The sequence below is a fragment of the Nanorana parkeri genome, unplaced genomic scaffold, assembly GCF_000935625.1.
Source record: "Nanorana parkeri isolate BGI_ZX_2015 unplaced genomic scaffold, ASM93562v1 scaffold1284, whole genome shotgun sequence".
In the NCBI taxonomy this organism is placed as follows: Eukaryota; Metazoa; Chordata; class Amphibia; order Anura; family Dicroglossidae; genus Nanorana; species Nanorana parkeri.
Window position 1 is genome coordinate 205,485 of NW_017307552.1, and position 17,728 is coordinate 223,212.

A 17,728-nucleotide genomic window follows, 5' to 3' on the forward strand; every position below is an offset into this window, starting at 1 on the left:
GGGCCCAGTATATAAATATACAAAACACACAGTATAGGGAGGTGACATACCCGGTGTGGGCCTAGTATATATACAGACACACGGTATAAGGAGGTGACATACCCTGTGAATGCCCCCACACACAGCTCTCTATACAGTGAACTACCAACAAGGCCTCCCCCCTCCACGCACACCCAGGAAGTCGGGCCTCTCTCTCACCTGGGTTCCCCTGGTCAGGCCGCAGCCGGTGGTCTGAGCTCTCCGGAGGCGGCTCACTATGTTCTCCCCCCGGCGGTGTGCCGGGCCCAGCCGAGGTAACGCAGCCCCCGCAGTGGCCATAGATCCGTCCGCCACCCAACAAACAGCGACAGCCCAGCGGACACAGCGCCCCCAGGCGGCCCAGCAAGACGATCAACGGGACGGGCAGCGGGGCATGCCGGGAAATAGAGTCCCGGAAGTGACTATGGGTACACAGAGGACGCGGGGCCAAGCGCCAGTGGCGGAAATAGCGCGCGGTGCATTCTGGGTGGGGTAGTGCTGTGCTGGTGGGTGTATGGGGGGTAGTTATGCCCAGGGCCGGGCCACTGAAAATCATGGCCTCCTCTCCTCTTTCCTGCCTACACTTTGCGCCTCTGCCACTATTGATGGCAGTCAGCGCTCGGAGGACTTTTATAAACTCTGCAGCTGAGCAGCTCACTCCTCTACTTTATATGTCAGCGCTACACACACTGCAGCCTGTTACAATGCCTGTATGCCTGCACTAGTATATTGCATGGGGCATTGCTGCCTGTGCACTCCCAGGTGTAGTGACATGCCATGTCCTGGGCTGGGTGCCATGCATGGCTGGAGAAGGAACCGAGGTTTAAGCCGGAAGCAGCGTCCCTCTTCTGTGCTCACACACCCGCAGTGGCCCATCACAGGGCACAATTGTCAAACTGACATTGCCCGCCCACCCACCTTAATAGGCGGGCAGAAGAGCCAATAGGGAGTCGCAGATTCTCTCCCAGGCTCTGTCCTGACCAATCATGGAAAGCCTGGCACTACAGCGATCACTCCCGCGTGCAGGGGCTGTTTCATCCCTCACCCCATAATACATCATGGGGCCCTGTACAGCCTCCCTACCGGGTGCCAACTAGGGTTGCCATCTTTTCTTTAAGCGAAACACGAACACTCAAGCGATGCACGGACATTTTTTGGGGGAGAATGAGTCGCGGCTTATTCATATGTAAATAGCGCCACCCATTCATGTGTACATATCACAGTTGAGGCTATTTTCAGTGGGGGGACCAGTAGCCCCTATCTTAATCTTGGTTGCCTCTGTCTGCCTGACATCTTGTGTCTGGGTTTCCGCTGCCATAAAACCCGGACACAGCATTCAAAATAGGGTTGCCACCCTCTCTTTCAGCGAAACCCGAACACTCTAACGACGCACGGAATTTTTTGGGGGAGAATGAGTCGTGGCTTTTTCATATGTACATAGCACCACCCATTCATATGTAAATATCACAGTTGAGACTTTTTTCAGTGGGGGGCCAGTAGCCCCTATCTTTATTTTGGGTGCCCCTGTCTGCCTGACATCTTGTGTCTGGGTTTCTGCTGCCATGAAACCCGGACACAGCATTCAAAACCCGGACTGTCCGGGTGAATCCTGGACAGGTGGCGACCCTAATTCAAAACCCGAACTGTCCGGTTGAATCCTGGACAGGTGGCAACCCTAGTACCAACATGCCTATTGACCTGACGGGGTTCAGGCCCAGTACAGGACAAAAGCTGTTCCCACATCTTTGCCGTCGCTAGATGGAGCTAGAGAAGCTTAGGAATTTCCTTGGCTCCATCTAGTGCCAGTAATGCTGTGTGAATGGCTTTCGGCTGAGCTAAGCTTTTATATAAAAAAAGAGAAAGACCGGATATGTATTACTGTGTACACAGTCTGGATGTATTAAAGTAATACATGCAGGGCCGGATTTCCCACAAGGCCAACCGAGGCCCAGCCTCGGGGCAGCAGGGAGTAGAGGGGCAGCAGGGGTGTGGAATTCCTATCTCCCGACACCCAGGACATGCAGTTCCGGGCGCTGGGCAGGTATTTGTTTTCTATATTTAGCCCTACTTTGGCCAAGCAGGGCTATATGTACAGCGGGGAATCTGCCGCTTCTTTTGTACAGGTGATCTCGGGGATGTAACAGAGATCACTTGTATGCAGCCTGCATACAGGGGGGTGCATTGAGGAACCTGGCATTGGCGCAGCAGAGAGAGTAAACCCAGCGCTGAGTACATAGCTAGGGTTCAACAAGGCTTTACACATCATCTATTGTCCAAGCATTTCCCTGCTTTCAGCTTTGTTAGTCACTAGTGTTCTGTCGGGGAAGTTTGCTTCATCTCAGCGTTTGGTAATTGAGGCTTCTGAATCTCGGATTGACCCTGGTACACTAGGGCTCTTTGGTAGAGGACACTTCCTTTGGGCTTTACCTACATAGCTGATGCAGTGGTGCCACACTGTGACTGGCTGGTTACATCTGCAGCCTAACGTTCTTGTCCACAAGCCATCCTGTCATGATTCTGCCAGTGCCAATCCCCATACATAGCCTTCATTAGCAACCATTTTGGACGATTCCTGCTGAAATGGATCCTAGTTGGCTCCTGAACACAATAGAGGGTGTCTTGGAGGGTCAGTGTTCGCTGATAAGCTTATATTGAATCCATTTTAGTCTACAGCAGTTTTTGTTAGTAGTTTAGAAGTAAATGATGGCCGACAGAGAAACCATTACAAAAGGTGCCCATAGGCCTTGTTCACACCAGACACAGTATGTTGCGGCCCGATTCTGGCCCGGATGCACTGCATCACATTGCCGCCGTCTCACTATGTTGTGGGGCAGGAGGGGGCCTGGTGGTCCATTGAAGTGAATGGCACCGTAGCCACGGCCTTCGGCCACATGGGAATGCCTGCGGTCCGGTCCGAACAAAATAGTGCTTGCAGCATTTGGACCGAACCACAGGCATTAATGTGCCTTGCATTCCCGGGTAACGCCGGACGGCGTTACCCACGCTGCCATTCACTTTAATGGACCGTCACGCCTGCCCCACAATATAGTGAGTCGGCCACAATGCGATGCAGTGCGTTCTGACCAGAATCGGGCCGGAACGCACTGTGTCTGGTGTGAACGAGGCCTTACCAAATAATTATTTGATACAAAAAAAAAAAGTATATCATCAAGCCTTATTCAAGAAGCCTTTGTGGTGTCCAGGTTAGCGCTTTATCTTCCTAACCTCCACCCCCCCAAATCGCAGCCCGACGTGGCTCTAGTAAGCTGGCCATGCACAACTTGAATTATGGTTGATTCCTGTTTACGGTCTGAAATTGTATCCATGCATGGCCCTGCTAACACCATCTGGGTAGACAAACGTAGGTAGAAAAAAGAAGGAGCTGGGCAGAAAAAAAAAGTTAGCTGAACAATGACTGCAGCCAATCAGCTATAAAACTTTAGTGACTGGCTCTAAAGCTGAATAGCTGCAAATGAAATGAATCCACTTTGTGGCATCAGATGCTTTTGCAAACTCAGTTATTACCACATAATAAGTAGAAGTGACATCACGGAGTTGCACATAATATAAGCAGAGCTGTGGGAGGGACCCAGCAGGCCTTACACACTGCCTGCAATAATGGGGGGCAGATACGCGACCAGTCACCCCGCACAAGGAGAAACAGCACCAATGACCGGTCTTTATTACAGGAAGCTCCTGCACAGAGGCAAACTTTTACCATAGATTACTGCACAGATCTGGAAGAAATACACAAAGCTCGACCAAGATTCCAGTAAGAATACACATGACTCTTGTGTTTAGACAATATCTGTTTATCCCAGAGTCTAATTTAAACCTTAATAGAGTATTAACCCCTTCGTGACTGACGACGTACAGTGTACGTCGCCAGCATAGGGGCTGTTTAAACGGACTCCCGGTGACTTTTGCCGCCGGGACTCTGTTTAAACTTGTAGAGCCGAAATCGCTCACTTTCCAATCATCTAACTGCAGAAAGCGATGACTGTCAGTCACCACTCCCCGCTCTGATCCTCCAGCGCTGACCAGGGGTACAGCTGGCTCTGCCTCTAGGTAGGCAAAACCAGCTGTCACTCACGCAGCTGGGTGGATCCCGACTGCGGCAGTCTCTGTATATAACGAGCTGTAGCTCGTGAAATACTGACTTTAGGTCACAGGAGGAGGTTAGTATATGTCCTCCCGTGATCCTAAAAAGAACTATGGAAGAAAAAGGTTACCTCCATACTTCTCTTTTAAACTCTCAAACTTTTTTTTTTCAATAATGAATCCAGATCAAACAATAGAACATTGCCCAGCAAAGTACTTTTTATATTTTTTTCCCAAGTACTTGTAGTCATCATGTTTCTGAACAGTTCCAACTCTCTGAGCTCAGCTTCCCTAAATCCCTATCCAGTACAAGATCACAAGGGACAGAGCAGTCTGCAGCAGCTGTTCATTTACTAGCTTGAAGAAGGGAGGAGTGGATTGCCTTGCTGTGCCTGTGTGTTTGCAGAGGCACACATAGCTTCCTAGCACACACAAGGGTGACTCCATGACTCTGCAAGGGAAAGGAGCCCCCCTAAAACAGGATGTCAGGACCAGTGATTAGGGGGACCAGCTGATTCTACAAACATCAAGGAGCTGCATCCATAGTAAGGGATTTCATTTAAAGTCGCTTAATACCCTTTTGACTTCAATATCCCTTTAAGGCAGCCAGGGAATTAGTATTTTCAGCCATTGCATTGACAATATTTCTCTGAACTGGTCTCCTTCAATATTTTATTGTAAAAAAATAAATCCCCACTGATGTAAAAAAAAACATCTTTCTGTACACATGGGAGATATTACCACACATTGTTGTATCTCCCCAGAATTAATCTAGAAACACTTGACCTAAGACTGAAAGTTTAGAGGTGAACGGTTGGCTGGGGCAGCGGAGGAGCGATGTGCGTTTGCTTTTCGTCCTGTTTAGCGAGCCGCTAGAATATACGTCCTGATAATTCTGATCCTTGGCGGCTTTTCTGGTCTTTTGAGTCCTCCTCGTCCCGGAGAAGAATTCCTTCACCAGGTCTTCCATCTCCCACTTCTCTGCATTGTCCCTCTTACAGCAGTGCAGTGCTGCTGGGTCTAGGGGGTGAGCTTCTGTATTAAACACGTAGCCTCCGGCCCCCAGCACACATTCCCCATAGGGAGTCACCACAAGGTCAAATTCCGAACCATCATTGTGAATAAAGTTATCTGGATCAAACAGAAGGTAGAGGTATTTGATGGTCTCTGCTAGGAAGAAAGACTCCATGCGGTTGTCCAACTTGTGATCTCGGACATCTTTAACCTACAAGAAAATGAAATTGTGCACTCTTAAAGTGGAATCACGGGTGAAATAAAACATGATCTACAGCAGGGGTAGCCAAACTGCGGCCTCTCCAGCTGTGGGGAAACTACAAATACCATCATGCATCTGCCTCACTAGGCCATGCCTGTGGCTGTCAGTTTCTTGCAATGCCCAATAGGACTTGCAATTTCATCACAGCTGGAGGGCCACAGTTTGGCTAGCCCTGATCTACAACATGGGTAGGCAATCTCCTCACTCCAGCTGTGTTGGAACTACAAATCCCAACATGCCTTTGCCTCTGGAAGTCATACCTGTGGCTGTCCGAGTCTTGCAGTGTCTCATGGGACTTCATGTTTCTACGAGAGCTGGACTGTCGCGGTCCCCAATCCCTAATCTATATGATGCAGTCTGTCACTAGTGCTAACACAAAGGTTTTTGTTTATTTTGAGCCCACCCCCCACAGAAATATAATCTTATTACCTGTTGATCCTGCCAGTAGATACGTTGATTTTCTGCTTCCTTCAACGGGATGACAACGCTGTTCCTTCTGCATTAAAATCATGCAGCAGCATTGCTACCCTGTTGCATAAAGCTCACCACACACACACAATACATTCTGACTGTACACTCTCCTTTACATCCACCAGCAACTATGCAGTGCCTGATATCCTGCCTGATTGGATACAGATTGATTGTATATTTTAAGTAGGTCCGTATATTACATACGGCAGTTATGTCAGGTTTAGGTAGGTCTAAGGTTGATTGTATAGTCAGACTGTAACTTGCTGACCATTACATGGAACACGTTACAATCTAACCCTACAAATCAACTTTAGATTTACCAAAACTTTGTAATAACAGGACCTACCTAATCTCTCCTATCAATCTGTATCCAATCATGTGGGCTTTTGCGTTGCATAGTTGTTGGTAGATCTAAAGGAGATTGTACAATCAAATTTGAAAGTGTGTGGTGAGCGTTACATGGACTTTAAGGGGCAAACAAATGAAAGCTTAACTCCAGTTAAAACCTTCATCAATTTTGTACTTTTGGAAAAACGATTTATACAAAAAAAAAAAAGAAAAAGAAGGGGGGTGACCATTTCAGGCATCCCTGCAAGTGTTATTTGGTTTGGCCCAACCCCTTTACATGAACCTTTTGCTGGACAGCTTGGCCTGTATGTAAATGTGGAGGAAATATAAAAATACATGAAAAAAAAATGAAAATTCATTTCTCAACCACATATAGTTATAAGTGAGGATGCACCGATAGCGGTTTTTCTGTATCGAGTACAAGTAGCGATATTTATATTTCAGTACTCGCCAATACCGGTACTTCCGGTAGCATAGAGCCGCCTTCCCGGGCTATCAGGAAGCCAGGCTTCTTGATTGCCCGGGAAGCTAACTCCATTCTTTTTGGCCGGCTGGATGCTGATTGGCCGGGAAGCCAGCTTCCAGGCCAATCGGCATCAAGGCCAGCCAAACAGACCTGAGGAAATGATGACACGACCCCCACCCTGCAGGCACCTCATTCCCCTCACATAGATCCTTAGCAGCTTCCCTGCCAAATCAGCATTGAGCCGGCCAAACAGCATGGAGCCAACTTCCCGACTCCATGTTCCCTCACGGCACTGCCGGTCAGAGGAAATCTCCCTCTGACCGGAAGTTCCAGTATCGGGAAAGGTATCAGAGCATTTGGGCAAGTACGAGTACTCGCCCAAATACTCAGTATCGGCACCGATACTAGTATCGGTGCATCCCTAGTTAGCAGAATAAAATATTTTACTAGAGTGGTTATTTAAAGCCCATCTCTGGGGGGGGGATAAAATAAAAATTTCCCTTGCAAGGGGGCTGCCCCTGCACTGCACTGGTGAACTGTTGGTTTGGGTCTAGGGTACCTGGGTAAAGGACTTTTACTTAGCTAATCATTCTTCTGCAGACTTCCTCCAGGCTCCAAGACCCCTGCCCGCAGCCTCTTCCCTCTTATGCTAGGTCAGAGGCCCGCTGACGTCGTCACACACAATGCAGCTCTGCATTGTACATGAGGACACCAAAGGACAGTCCACAAGCCAGAGCATAGTGGAGACAAGGAGAGAACCAACTACCAGGGGAACAGGGATCAGGCAAGTAAAACTGCTTTACCTATGTACCCGAGACCTCAGCGAGCAGTAAAACCTTTGCAGTGAGGGGGCAGCCCCGCTACATACTCACCTTTCCTGCTGCAAATGCCACAGGTAGAGTAAACTGCATGCAGATGCACATGGAAGAGATTTTACTAAAACTGGAGCAGACAAAATCCGGAGCACATGTGCATGGCAACCAATCAGCTTTTAGCTTTTCAAGCTAAACATAGAACAAGCTGAAGAGAGAAGCTGATTGGTAACTATGCACAGTTGCTCCAGATTATGTCTGCTCCAGTTTTAGTAAATCCCTGCATTGGGTATTACACCTTTAGGAGCCTATGTACGTTTATGAGTGAAATAACTCTTCTTTATACAGAGAAACTGCACGTAGCATTGTAGGGCAACTTACAGTAGCATATCCACAGTCAACTTTGCTTATCTTCTCAATGGATTCTACAGCATCCCTGCCCAGCTCTAGAAGTACGGGATCCTTGGTAGCTCTGTACAGATACATTGCGCTCTCGATTAACTCTGCAAAACACACACAAGCACTTTAGCTTAGTATGACACCTTTCTACATGAACGACATTAATATTACACCGAGGGATACCTGGCCGGAGAGGGTAGCCTTCCCTCTTGTCCACTGTAAATCCTTGAGGAATGTTGTAGAATTCGGGTAAGCCACCAAACTGTTTCCATACAGTGTAATAGTTGTGGAAGGTCTTCATAGCATTTCCAATATCTCCTATCAGACTCTGGGGAGCAAAGTGAACAGTTATCTAAAAATCCACACCGGTGGTTTATGTCCTAGAGGGAAACATGGACACACCAGACATCATGTGTGAGAGGAAGAGAATGGGAAAAACCTCAGCATAGACCTCATCTTTTCAGCCTTAAATTCTGTTTAATATACCTATAAATAACAAAATAATTGCCTCATGCACATCCACCCTGTCCCACCACAACTGAACATGAGCAATACAAATACAGCTCAGCAGTACAATATTTAATCTAGGGAGTAGCAACCCTATGAGGCATATATAGAGACAAACACATAGTATGTTATCAGATCTCTTATAGTTACCGATATACGAATGGCATACCATTCTGACCATGTGAGGCCATTGTATACATTCTTTCCATCACATGAAGTTTAGTTGTACTTATCTCTGAATATTTGTTTAAGTGCTATGGGCCAAAATGGGTCAGCAAAACCAATCACTCGCCTCCAATGTCATGGGAAACAGGTCTCGAGTAATCAGACCAGGGGTATGCATCCAACCAGCCCAGATTTTCTATACAATTTGGATACTGTTCCCCTGTACTTGTTTTGAGTCATAGATAACACTATTCACCCACTCTAAAACGGTACGTGGGAGGGAAACTTTCTTGCCATCAACTTCCTGGTGTGCTGGTGACATTTCTAAATTTTGCTGATATTTGCAGCGCCATCTGCAGTCACTGTGAGCACCCACCCCATTACATTGGACTTTTTGGTAAGGAGTGCAGCAAGGCAAAGAAAAGTATCAGTTGGGAAAGTGTGCCCAATATGAGGGTCAATGTATTACCTGTAATCCTGGCCAAAATGCCTCCAGGGACTGAAATATCGGCATAGAAACTGTGCCCTTGTACATCTGCACCCACACGTACCAGTCGTCATACTTGGTGTAGTTCTGGATGGCCTTATTGTATTCTAAAAATCAAACACGGTTTTTAAATATATAAAAAGGACAACTTACTACCATTAAGAATTATTCTTAAACTGCCTATAAGTACTTAAGTGGGACTGCCCAAGATTTTCCATTCTGAGTGGTGGGGTGCTGCAGTCTGCCATTCACAACAATGGCCAAATCTGATGTGGGCAGCACAGAAAGCTGATAAAAGCCCATATAGGTTAGGGACAGCGGACACAATTATGCAAGACACTTTCTTATAGACTGGTGAATGCTTTTAGAATAAATGGTCTTGCAGGAAGGATACGATCAGTGCAGAGGTTGAGAAGCAATGCAGCAAACCACACACTGGTTGTGCTAAATACTGACTTATATGATCATCACAAACAGGGAAGGAGATGTCTTCATGGGGTTTAAATTAACCCACAGATTCTACTGCAGTGATATACAAGAATTTAAAGAACTTACCCTTGCAGTGGGGCTAGTCTAGGGGAGTCAAATAAAGCACATATACTCACCTGATCCTCAGTAAGCACTCTCCTCTCCCCCTTCCACTCCGGTTATGGAATATCCCTCAACGTCCCCAGGTCTAACGCAAGTCAATGGACTGCATTAGGCGTGATGACGTCAACGAGCCTTAGACCACCGGAGCCCAGGGGAGGAGAGGCTGTGGAAGCCTGTTTAACAGCCAGGCGGGATCGAGGATCAGAAGAGTATATTTGTTTTATTTTACTCCCCTAGACAAAAACAAGCACTTACCCATTCCAGTGCAGGGGTAGCCGCACTGCAAGGGTACGTTTTTAAAATTCCTGGAGTTCTTTATAACTGCAGTGTGCCGTTACACCTTATATCCAGGTTTACACTTTTCTACTGGGGTGCATTGCGTTACGTGCATTTTTTCCATGCGTTAACAAGCATTAGTACTTACCCATAAACATGGACATCATTTCTTCATCTTGCAGAAGGATGGCTCCTTTAACAAGGTATTCAAAGTATGAATCCACACCTGCTCCTATCCCGGCATCTTGGGCTACCCACTTTGAGGTCATGACATCTATATGGTTCCCTACCTGTCAGGTGAATAATATAAAACAGTGCTGAAAGGTTAAACCAAGTTACTAAAGATAAAAGTATACTGTACATTGGGCAAGTGACCGGATCAGTCTGCTAACATCCCCCTACCAGTCCTATTTCAGAGCGGCTTTCCCACAATCCTTTGAGAGCTCGCCTGGCCACCCTTTCAAACACCAGATCTCCGGTCAGACGGCTCAGTGTGGCAAACTCAATGATGTAAGTACCGACACCCGCTGTACAGGTCACAGGAGTCTCCATAGGGTTCACGCCATTTAGGAGGTTCACCGTGCCATAAGGCATGCCAGTTTGTGTGTCAAAAGCTGCAAAACATCAATCACACGGTTGTATATTGTATATTGTATCTATGTACACATAAACCATAAAAGGATGAAACAGATTTTTTAGCACAATTTAGGCCTAAACTCATTACACTATAATGATTGTTATTATCCATTAGGACTGCATAATTTTTTAACGAGCCCTGAATAGAACAGTCACATATCTGGACGTGATGACTAGGGATGAGCTCAGGTTGGGACAGAACATGAGCACCTCCAAACATGGAAGGAAACTCCTTCCCCTGCCACCCAATCAGCTATGGCTAGGGAATTCCCTGCCTGCAGCTGCACATGAGCAAAGGGACAGGATGCAGTGACATCATTGACCTTATATGGCTATATTTGGTCAAGGACATTGATCTAATCTGGCTATGTGGCCATATAAGGTCAATTACATCAGCACAGGCATCCTGCCCCTTTGTTTATTATTATTATTATTATACAGGATTTATATAGCGCCAACAGTTTGTGCAGCACTTTACAATATAAGGAAGACATTACAGTTACAATACAATTCAAGACAAGATGGTAAGATGTACAGCTGCAGGGTGGGGAATGCCCCTCTCTACAGCTACTTGGGTGGGTGGCCCGAGGCACTTATGCGTTCAGAAAAAGCTCACATTCAGACAAGGTTCAGTCTGAACCTGAGCTCAACCCTAGTGATGACCATCACAGAAAATAATACTTGTTTTATAGATTAGTAAATTCAGCCTCTTAGCTTTGTGGTAAAGCAGACAAATTAGATGGATACATTCTTACTCCACTCCTCCTACTTTGAGAACTTTGTGGCCAATTCTACTTTCCTTCTACTGCCTAATAAAGCTGTCCATAGACAGGAAGTCTCTATATTCATTACTATGTGAAGCATGGCGCGGCAATAAGATGCGAGTAGCAGCAAGATGTGCACTGAAGGCTAGCACACCACTGGACTGTATATGATCAAGGACCAAGCGTATCTAGCGGGATGCTAAATATACCTTCTTTCATATATTACCAGAAGCATCTGCCGTTCCTCCTACACTTACAACATTCCCTATGAGACACTCAAGTTTAAAGTATATGTAAACCTAATCACTAGAATCTCATATAATCTGTAATATGTTAATGTAGTGTCTAAAGTCATTTCTAATCTTTTTAGATCTGCTGTATTCAGGAAAACAACAATCCTGCCATAAATGTCCTTGTTCAGGCACTTCCTGTTATATGGGGGGGGGGACAGCAGTCTGTCACTGGCTCCCAACTGTGTTTCTGATGGAGACTACATGTGGCTGTTTCAGAACTTTATACAGGCATGGTCCACTGTCGTCACCATTAGTGATGGGCTCGGGCGTGTTCGCAGCGCCACGTGCCGAGCCCGCCAGGTAGCTGGCAGCGCCAATCACAGGCACGGAGACATTTCCCGATCTCTGCAGCTGCGGACCGGGAACATGTCTCAGTACCTGAGAAATTAAATGCAATGCAGCCATAGATAGAGTGCATGTAGCCGGAAAGAGGCTGCAGCAGATCAGCTGCACTGAGATGCAACAAATTATTAAAATAAAGTGAAAACAAAAGTACTTTTAAAAAAAAAAAGGCAATTGTGTATTGTTAATACACACTTTACAGAGCAAAGTAAATGTCATTTAGTTAGTGTGTACAACTAATCCAACCAACCGAAAAGGTGAACTGAAATTCTGTTTACCTGGCAAAAGTTTCCGGGCTGCATCTTCAGCCATACGTAGCAAAGGACCAGAACACGGCCAGCCGGGCTCCAACTCGAGGCCGGCTCTCTTGGAGAGGAGGTGAGCAGACAGAAGACCTCCCACCACTGAAAGAAAAACAAGATTACAGCTCAGATTATCTGACCAACAAAAGCTGCAACATAATAAACTATAAGAAAGAATGTGTTTCCATTGGGCTTTATAATGAATGTTATTTTCTGTAAAAAAAATGTATTGCTCTGATTGGTAGCTCTCTTGTACCCTGTACATTGTCTGTGCATTATGACATCAATAAAGTTTCTTTTGGGGTCTCTTTACTTTTTTTTTTAGAAAACCTCTTGATTAGAACATTTACAGGCTTATTTAATAAGGAAAGGCACAGGTATCCCATGGTCATTGATCTGACTAATGGTGTAATCCCTGTTCCAGATAGACAGGAACAAAGTCAGGAATTTTGGCAGGGAGATCTCATCGTTGGAGGACCCAAGACATAAGAAGCCACAGGCTGATTCATCTCACCAAGCTCCACCCAATTCTAAACTATCACATTTTTTCGGACTGATCCTTTAAATACATGTATACATCAAGCGAGGGGCAAATGATGAGTTTCCAATGAGAACCTCGGATGTTGGTCTCAAACACAGAAGCATTGACGTCAATGTCGAAATCCACTGTGTCCTGGAGAACATGTACCACTCGGTGGAATTCTGAGATATTGCCAATGATCTGTGAATTCCAAAAGCAGATTATCGATCAATATAATAGTCCTTTCAAAGCAGGAAGTGAATGCTCTGCAAGTTTAAGTATTTCAAAGGAGTGCAACAAGAACTTTTTACACCATTGACATATAGCCACATACAAGGTCAATGTCATTGGCAAAATGGCCATAAAAGGTCAGTGATGTCACCAACATCATGACATGAGTGATTGCCTGGGCTAGTGGTTATATGAGCTGCACTGGAGGGAGCCTGGAGTAGCATCTTCTGCAAGCAAGGTAAGTATCTGAGCCCTTGCATTAGTTTTGCTTTGCACCCATCAGCAAGACATAACCTAGCCTTATGTTATCATGTATGTTAACATACACCGAGTGGCCAGATTATTATGACCACCTGACGTTTGTAGGCAAATTAGCTATAATTTTGCGCTGAAGTTGCTAGAGGGCCAGACCATTATAAATAGGGAAGCAGGTTGTTTACAGTGTATGTTAACATACATGAGAACATTAGGTTATGTTATGACAGTGTAATTAAAGAGGACAGTTTTTTTGTTTTTTTATAAAAAATCAGCTGTTGAAATCACTAAATGCCATCAGGCAACACACACACACACACACACACACACACACACACACACACACACACACACACACAATTTTGTTTTCCATAAAAGCTTTATGAATGTTGCTTGGGGCAATAATATAAGTAAGGTGTAAGGTCTATGAAGGGTCCTCTGGTCAAACGACAATACCCACCAGCAGTGTGTCCAGAGCATCAATTAAAGTCAAGGAAAAGCTGCAATAAAACAGAATACAGTGAATGCCAATAGCATGCTTGGCCAAAAACATACAGACATATTTCTCCTTACTGCAATATCATATTATAAAATTGACAAGTTTTAAACAACATCTCAAGGCTCCCAAATCCCAAACACCTAAAAAGGTCCCAAATCTAGTTACTCTATGATATACCTGCAGAATAGGAATCTGAGACTTAAGACCGGTGGCCGATATGCCCGCTGTCACCCCGGCACTGTAGTTCTATTCTGTGTGAGCGGGGATGTAATTCCCCCCCCCCAGCTACTAATAAAACTAAACATGAAAAGCAGAAGAAATCAAGCCAAGAAAATCACACACAAAAAAAAAGGACATATTTCTGCCCAGAGTTCAGCTTTAAAGGACACCTGTCATGGAGGAGATCAGCAAGACTGAGATGTAAAAAGGAATGAGCAAAATGTAAAAACTAAGACATGGACATTGTTCCCGATTCTGTTTAGCAAACTAAATGGCATTTGAATGTAGAAAATAAGCTGTACCGCTGTGATAACCGCAGAAAAACCACTCACCTGCCCCAGGTGTCCTGGCCATCACATGTCAGTGGTCTCAGCTCATCATATGGAAATGCATTGTCCAGGTAATTGTTGTAAGCGTGATAAAACATGGCCTTCACCCGATCCCTGGAAAAGAACAAGACCTGCTTAGAAAGTAATAGTAACAGCACTGCCTAAAGCTTCTCTAATTCCCACCAGTAGCCCTCCACCGCCGACCTCTCTAACTCCCACCAGGACCCCTCCCCCACCGACCTCTCTAACTCCCACCAGGACCCCTCCACCGCCGACCTCTCTAACTCCCACCAGGACCCCTCCCCCACCGACCTCTCTAACTCCCACCAGGACCCCTCCACCGCCGACCTCTCTAACTCCCACCAGGACCCCTCCCCCACCGACCTCTCTAACTCCCACCAGGACCCCTCCACCGCCGACCTCTCTAACTCCCACCAGGACCCCTCCCCCACCGACCTCTCTAACTCCCACCAGGACCCCTCCACCGCCGACCTCTCTAACTCCCACCAGGACCCCTCCCCCACCGACCTCTCTAACTCCCACCAGGACCCCTCCACCGCCGACCTCTCTAACTCCCACCAGGACCCCTCCCCCACCGACCTCTCTAACTCCCACCAGGACCCCTCCACCGCCGACCTCTCTAACTCCCACCAGGACCCCTCCCCCACCGACCTCTCTAACTCCCACCAGGACCCCTCCACCGCCGACCTCTCTAACTCCCACCAGGACCCCTCCCCCACCGACCTCTCTAACTCCCACCAGGACCCCTCCACCGCCGACCTCTCTAACTCCCACCAGGACCCCTCCCCCACCGACCTCTCTAACTCCCACCAGGACCCCTCCACCGCCGACCTCTCTAACTCCCACCAGGACCCCTCCCCCACCGACCTCTCTAACTCCCACCAGGACCCCTCCACCGCCGACCTCTCTAACTCCCACCAGGACCCCTCCCCCACCGACCTCTCTAACTCCCACCAGGACCCCTCCACCGCCGACCTCTCTAACTCCCACCAGGACCCCTCCCCCACCGACCTCTCTAACTCCCACCAGGACCCCTCCACCGCCGACCTCTCTAACTCCCACCAGGACCCCTCCCCCACCGACCTCTCTAACTCCCACCAGGACCCCTCCACCGCCGACCTCTCTAACTCCCACCAGGACCCCTCCCCCACCGACCTCTCTAACTCCCACCAGGACCCCTCCACCGCCGACCTCTCTAACTCCCACCAGGACCCCTCCCCCACCGACCTCTCTAACTCCCACCAGGACCCCTCCACCGCCGACCTCTCTAACTCCCACCAGGACCCCTCCCCCACCGACCTCTCTAACTCCCACCAGGACCCCTCCACCGCCGACCTCTCTAACTCCCACCAGGACCCCTCCCCCACCGACCTCTCTAACTCCCACCAGGACCCCTCCACCGCCGACCTCTCTAACTCCCACCAGGACCCCTCCCCCACCGACCTCTCTAACTCCCACCAGGACCCCTCCACCGCCGACCTCTCTAACTCCCACCAGGACCCCTCCCCCACCGACCTCTCTAACTCCCACCAGGACCCCTCCACCGCCGACCTCTCTAACTCCCACCAGGACCCCTCCCCCACCGACCTCTCTAACTCCCACCAGGACCCCTCCACCGCCGACCTCTCTAACTCCCACCAGGACCCCTCCCCCACCGACCTCTCTAACTCCCACCAGGACCCCTCCACCGCCGACCTCTCTAACTCCCACCAGGACCCCTCCCCCACCGACCTCTCTAACTCCCACCAGGACCCCTCCACCGCCGACCTCTCTAACTCCCACCAGGACCCCTCCCCCACCGACCTCTCTAACTCCCACCAGGACCCCTCCACCGCCGACCTCTCTAACTCCCACCAGGACCCCTCCCCCACCGACCTCTCTAACTCCCACCAGGACCCCTCCACCGCCGACCTCTCTAACTCCCACCAGGACCCCTCCCCCACCGACCTCTCTAACTCCCACCAGGACCCCTCCACCGCCGACCTCTCTAACTCCCACCAGGACCCCTCCCCCACCGACCTCTCTAACTCCCACCAGGACCCCTCCACCGCCGACCTCTCTAACTCCCACCAGGACCCCTCCACCACCGACCTCTCTAACTCCCATCAGGACACCTCCACCACCGACCTCTCTAACTCCCACCAGCACCCCTCCACCGCTGAGCTATCCATTATCAGCTGTGAAATATCTTCCCAAATGCTGCATGCAATATTTTGATCGGCAAAATGTGCCTTGCGATCCCGTGCAGACAAGCGCATTGCGGCTGGAGGGCGTGGCTACGGTGCCATTCACTTCAATGGACCGCCCGCTTCTGCCCAGCAAAAACGTGAGGCGGCTGCAATGCGATGCTGTGCGTTCTGGCCAGAATCAGGCTGGAACGCACTGCTTCTGGTGTGAACGAGGCCTGAGTTCTGCTTTAAATCCCAATTCTGGAATGGAAAATGAAATCCCCCCCCCCCCACAAAGGTTAATGACTCGTTAACTCTAGGGCAGCAGTGGTAAAACTACAAATCCCATTATGTATCTGCCTCTGGGAGTCATGCCTGTGGCTGTGAGAGTCTTGCAATGCCTTAATGGGACTTGTAGCTCCACAACACCTGGAGGGCCAGAGTTGCCCACCCCTGCTCTACGGGGAGAGGAAGAGGCTGTATTACCTATCAGCTATGCTGAAACTACAAGTCCCATGAGGCACTGCAAGACTCTGACATCCACAGGTATGACTCCTAGAGGCATGATGGGATTTTGTAGTTTCACCACATCTGGAGTGCCGAGGTTACCTACCCCGGAATTACCACACTCCTTGCTATGGCAGGCTCCAGTGCTCTCCTCTTCTCCTAGATGCTCTGGGCTACAGGCAGTAGTCCAACTCCAGCCAAGGGTGGGGATTGGATGTTTAGAATTTCTGCCTGTGTCCCTATTGGACACATGGCAAAAATGCACCATCAGGGGTCACTTCCGCAGGCAAAGGGACATGACGTTCATTTTCCCTACTTCCTCTCGTCTGTCGCCTGAACAGGATGTAGAGAGGATCTCCACAATGTGGACCCAGCTAGCTGTCAAAGCCTTACAGAACCTGTCCCGACTCTTGTTATAGCATATTTTCTATTTTATAGCATTTGGAAGATGTAACGTCCTGCTCTGAATAGGAAATGAGGAGAAATCTCCCCAACAGATACAATCACTCAAACTTATTAACCCTTCCTATAAAAAAAGTTTGGCTTTGACAAGGTGTGTCTGCACTGCACCCAGAGGTAGCCCTACCAGTGCCCGCAGCATATGGCTGCCCCTATGCCCCCCTACATATCAAAGGCTTAGATTGAGGATCAGGGTGTAATGTGTCCGGTGTAAGAGGCACAGAGGCCCGGGGGGGGGGGCTTTACCTGTAGGGGGCCCGGGTTTC

The 17,728-nt window shown here is 48.3% G+C and overlaps 2 protein-coding genes across 2 annotated transcripts in view; both read right to left on the reverse strand.

The window, feature by feature from the left end:
• Positions 1 to 373, reverse strand: part of TRPC4AP (transient receptor potential cation channel subfamily C member 4 associated protein) — a 30,649-nt gene extending 30,276 nt beyond the window's left edge. The window contains exon 1 of the mRNA XM_018569078.1: positions 199 to 373. Coding sequence (XP_018424580.1) covers positions 199 to 318 — 120 coding nt within the window. The 5' untranslated portion in view covers positions 319 to 373. The remainder of the gene's footprint in view (positions 1 to 198) is intronic.
• A 4,501-nt stretch (positions 374 to 4,874) lies between these two features.
• EDEM2 (ER degradation enhancing alpha-mannosidase like protein 2) overlaps positions 4,875 to 17,728 on the reverse strand; it is a 13,072-nt gene continuing 218 nt past the window's right edge. Inside the window, exons 2-11 of the mRNA XM_018569077.1 lie at positions 14,311 to 14,421; positions 13,721 to 13,760; positions 12,870 to 12,975; positions 12,231 to 12,356; positions 10,320 to 10,531; positions 10,066 to 10,207; positions 9,033 to 9,157; positions 8,075 to 8,219; positions 7,874 to 7,995; positions 4,875 to 5,344 (exon numbers count right to left, since the gene is read on the reverse strand). Coding sequence (XP_018424579.1) covers positions 4,886 to 5,344; positions 7,874 to 7,995; positions 8,075 to 8,219; positions 9,033 to 9,157; positions 10,066 to 10,207; positions 10,320 to 10,531; positions 12,231 to 12,356; positions 12,870 to 12,975; positions 13,721 to 13,760; positions 14,311 to 14,421 — 1,588 coding nt within the window. The 3' untranslated portion in view covers positions 4,875 to 4,885. The remainder of the gene's footprint in view (positions 5,345 to 7,873; positions 7,996 to 8,074; positions 8,220 to 9,032; positions 9,158 to 10,065; positions 10,208 to 10,319; positions 10,532 to 12,230; positions 12,357 to 12,869; positions 12,976 to 13,720; positions 13,761 to 14,310; positions 14,422 to 17,728) is intronic.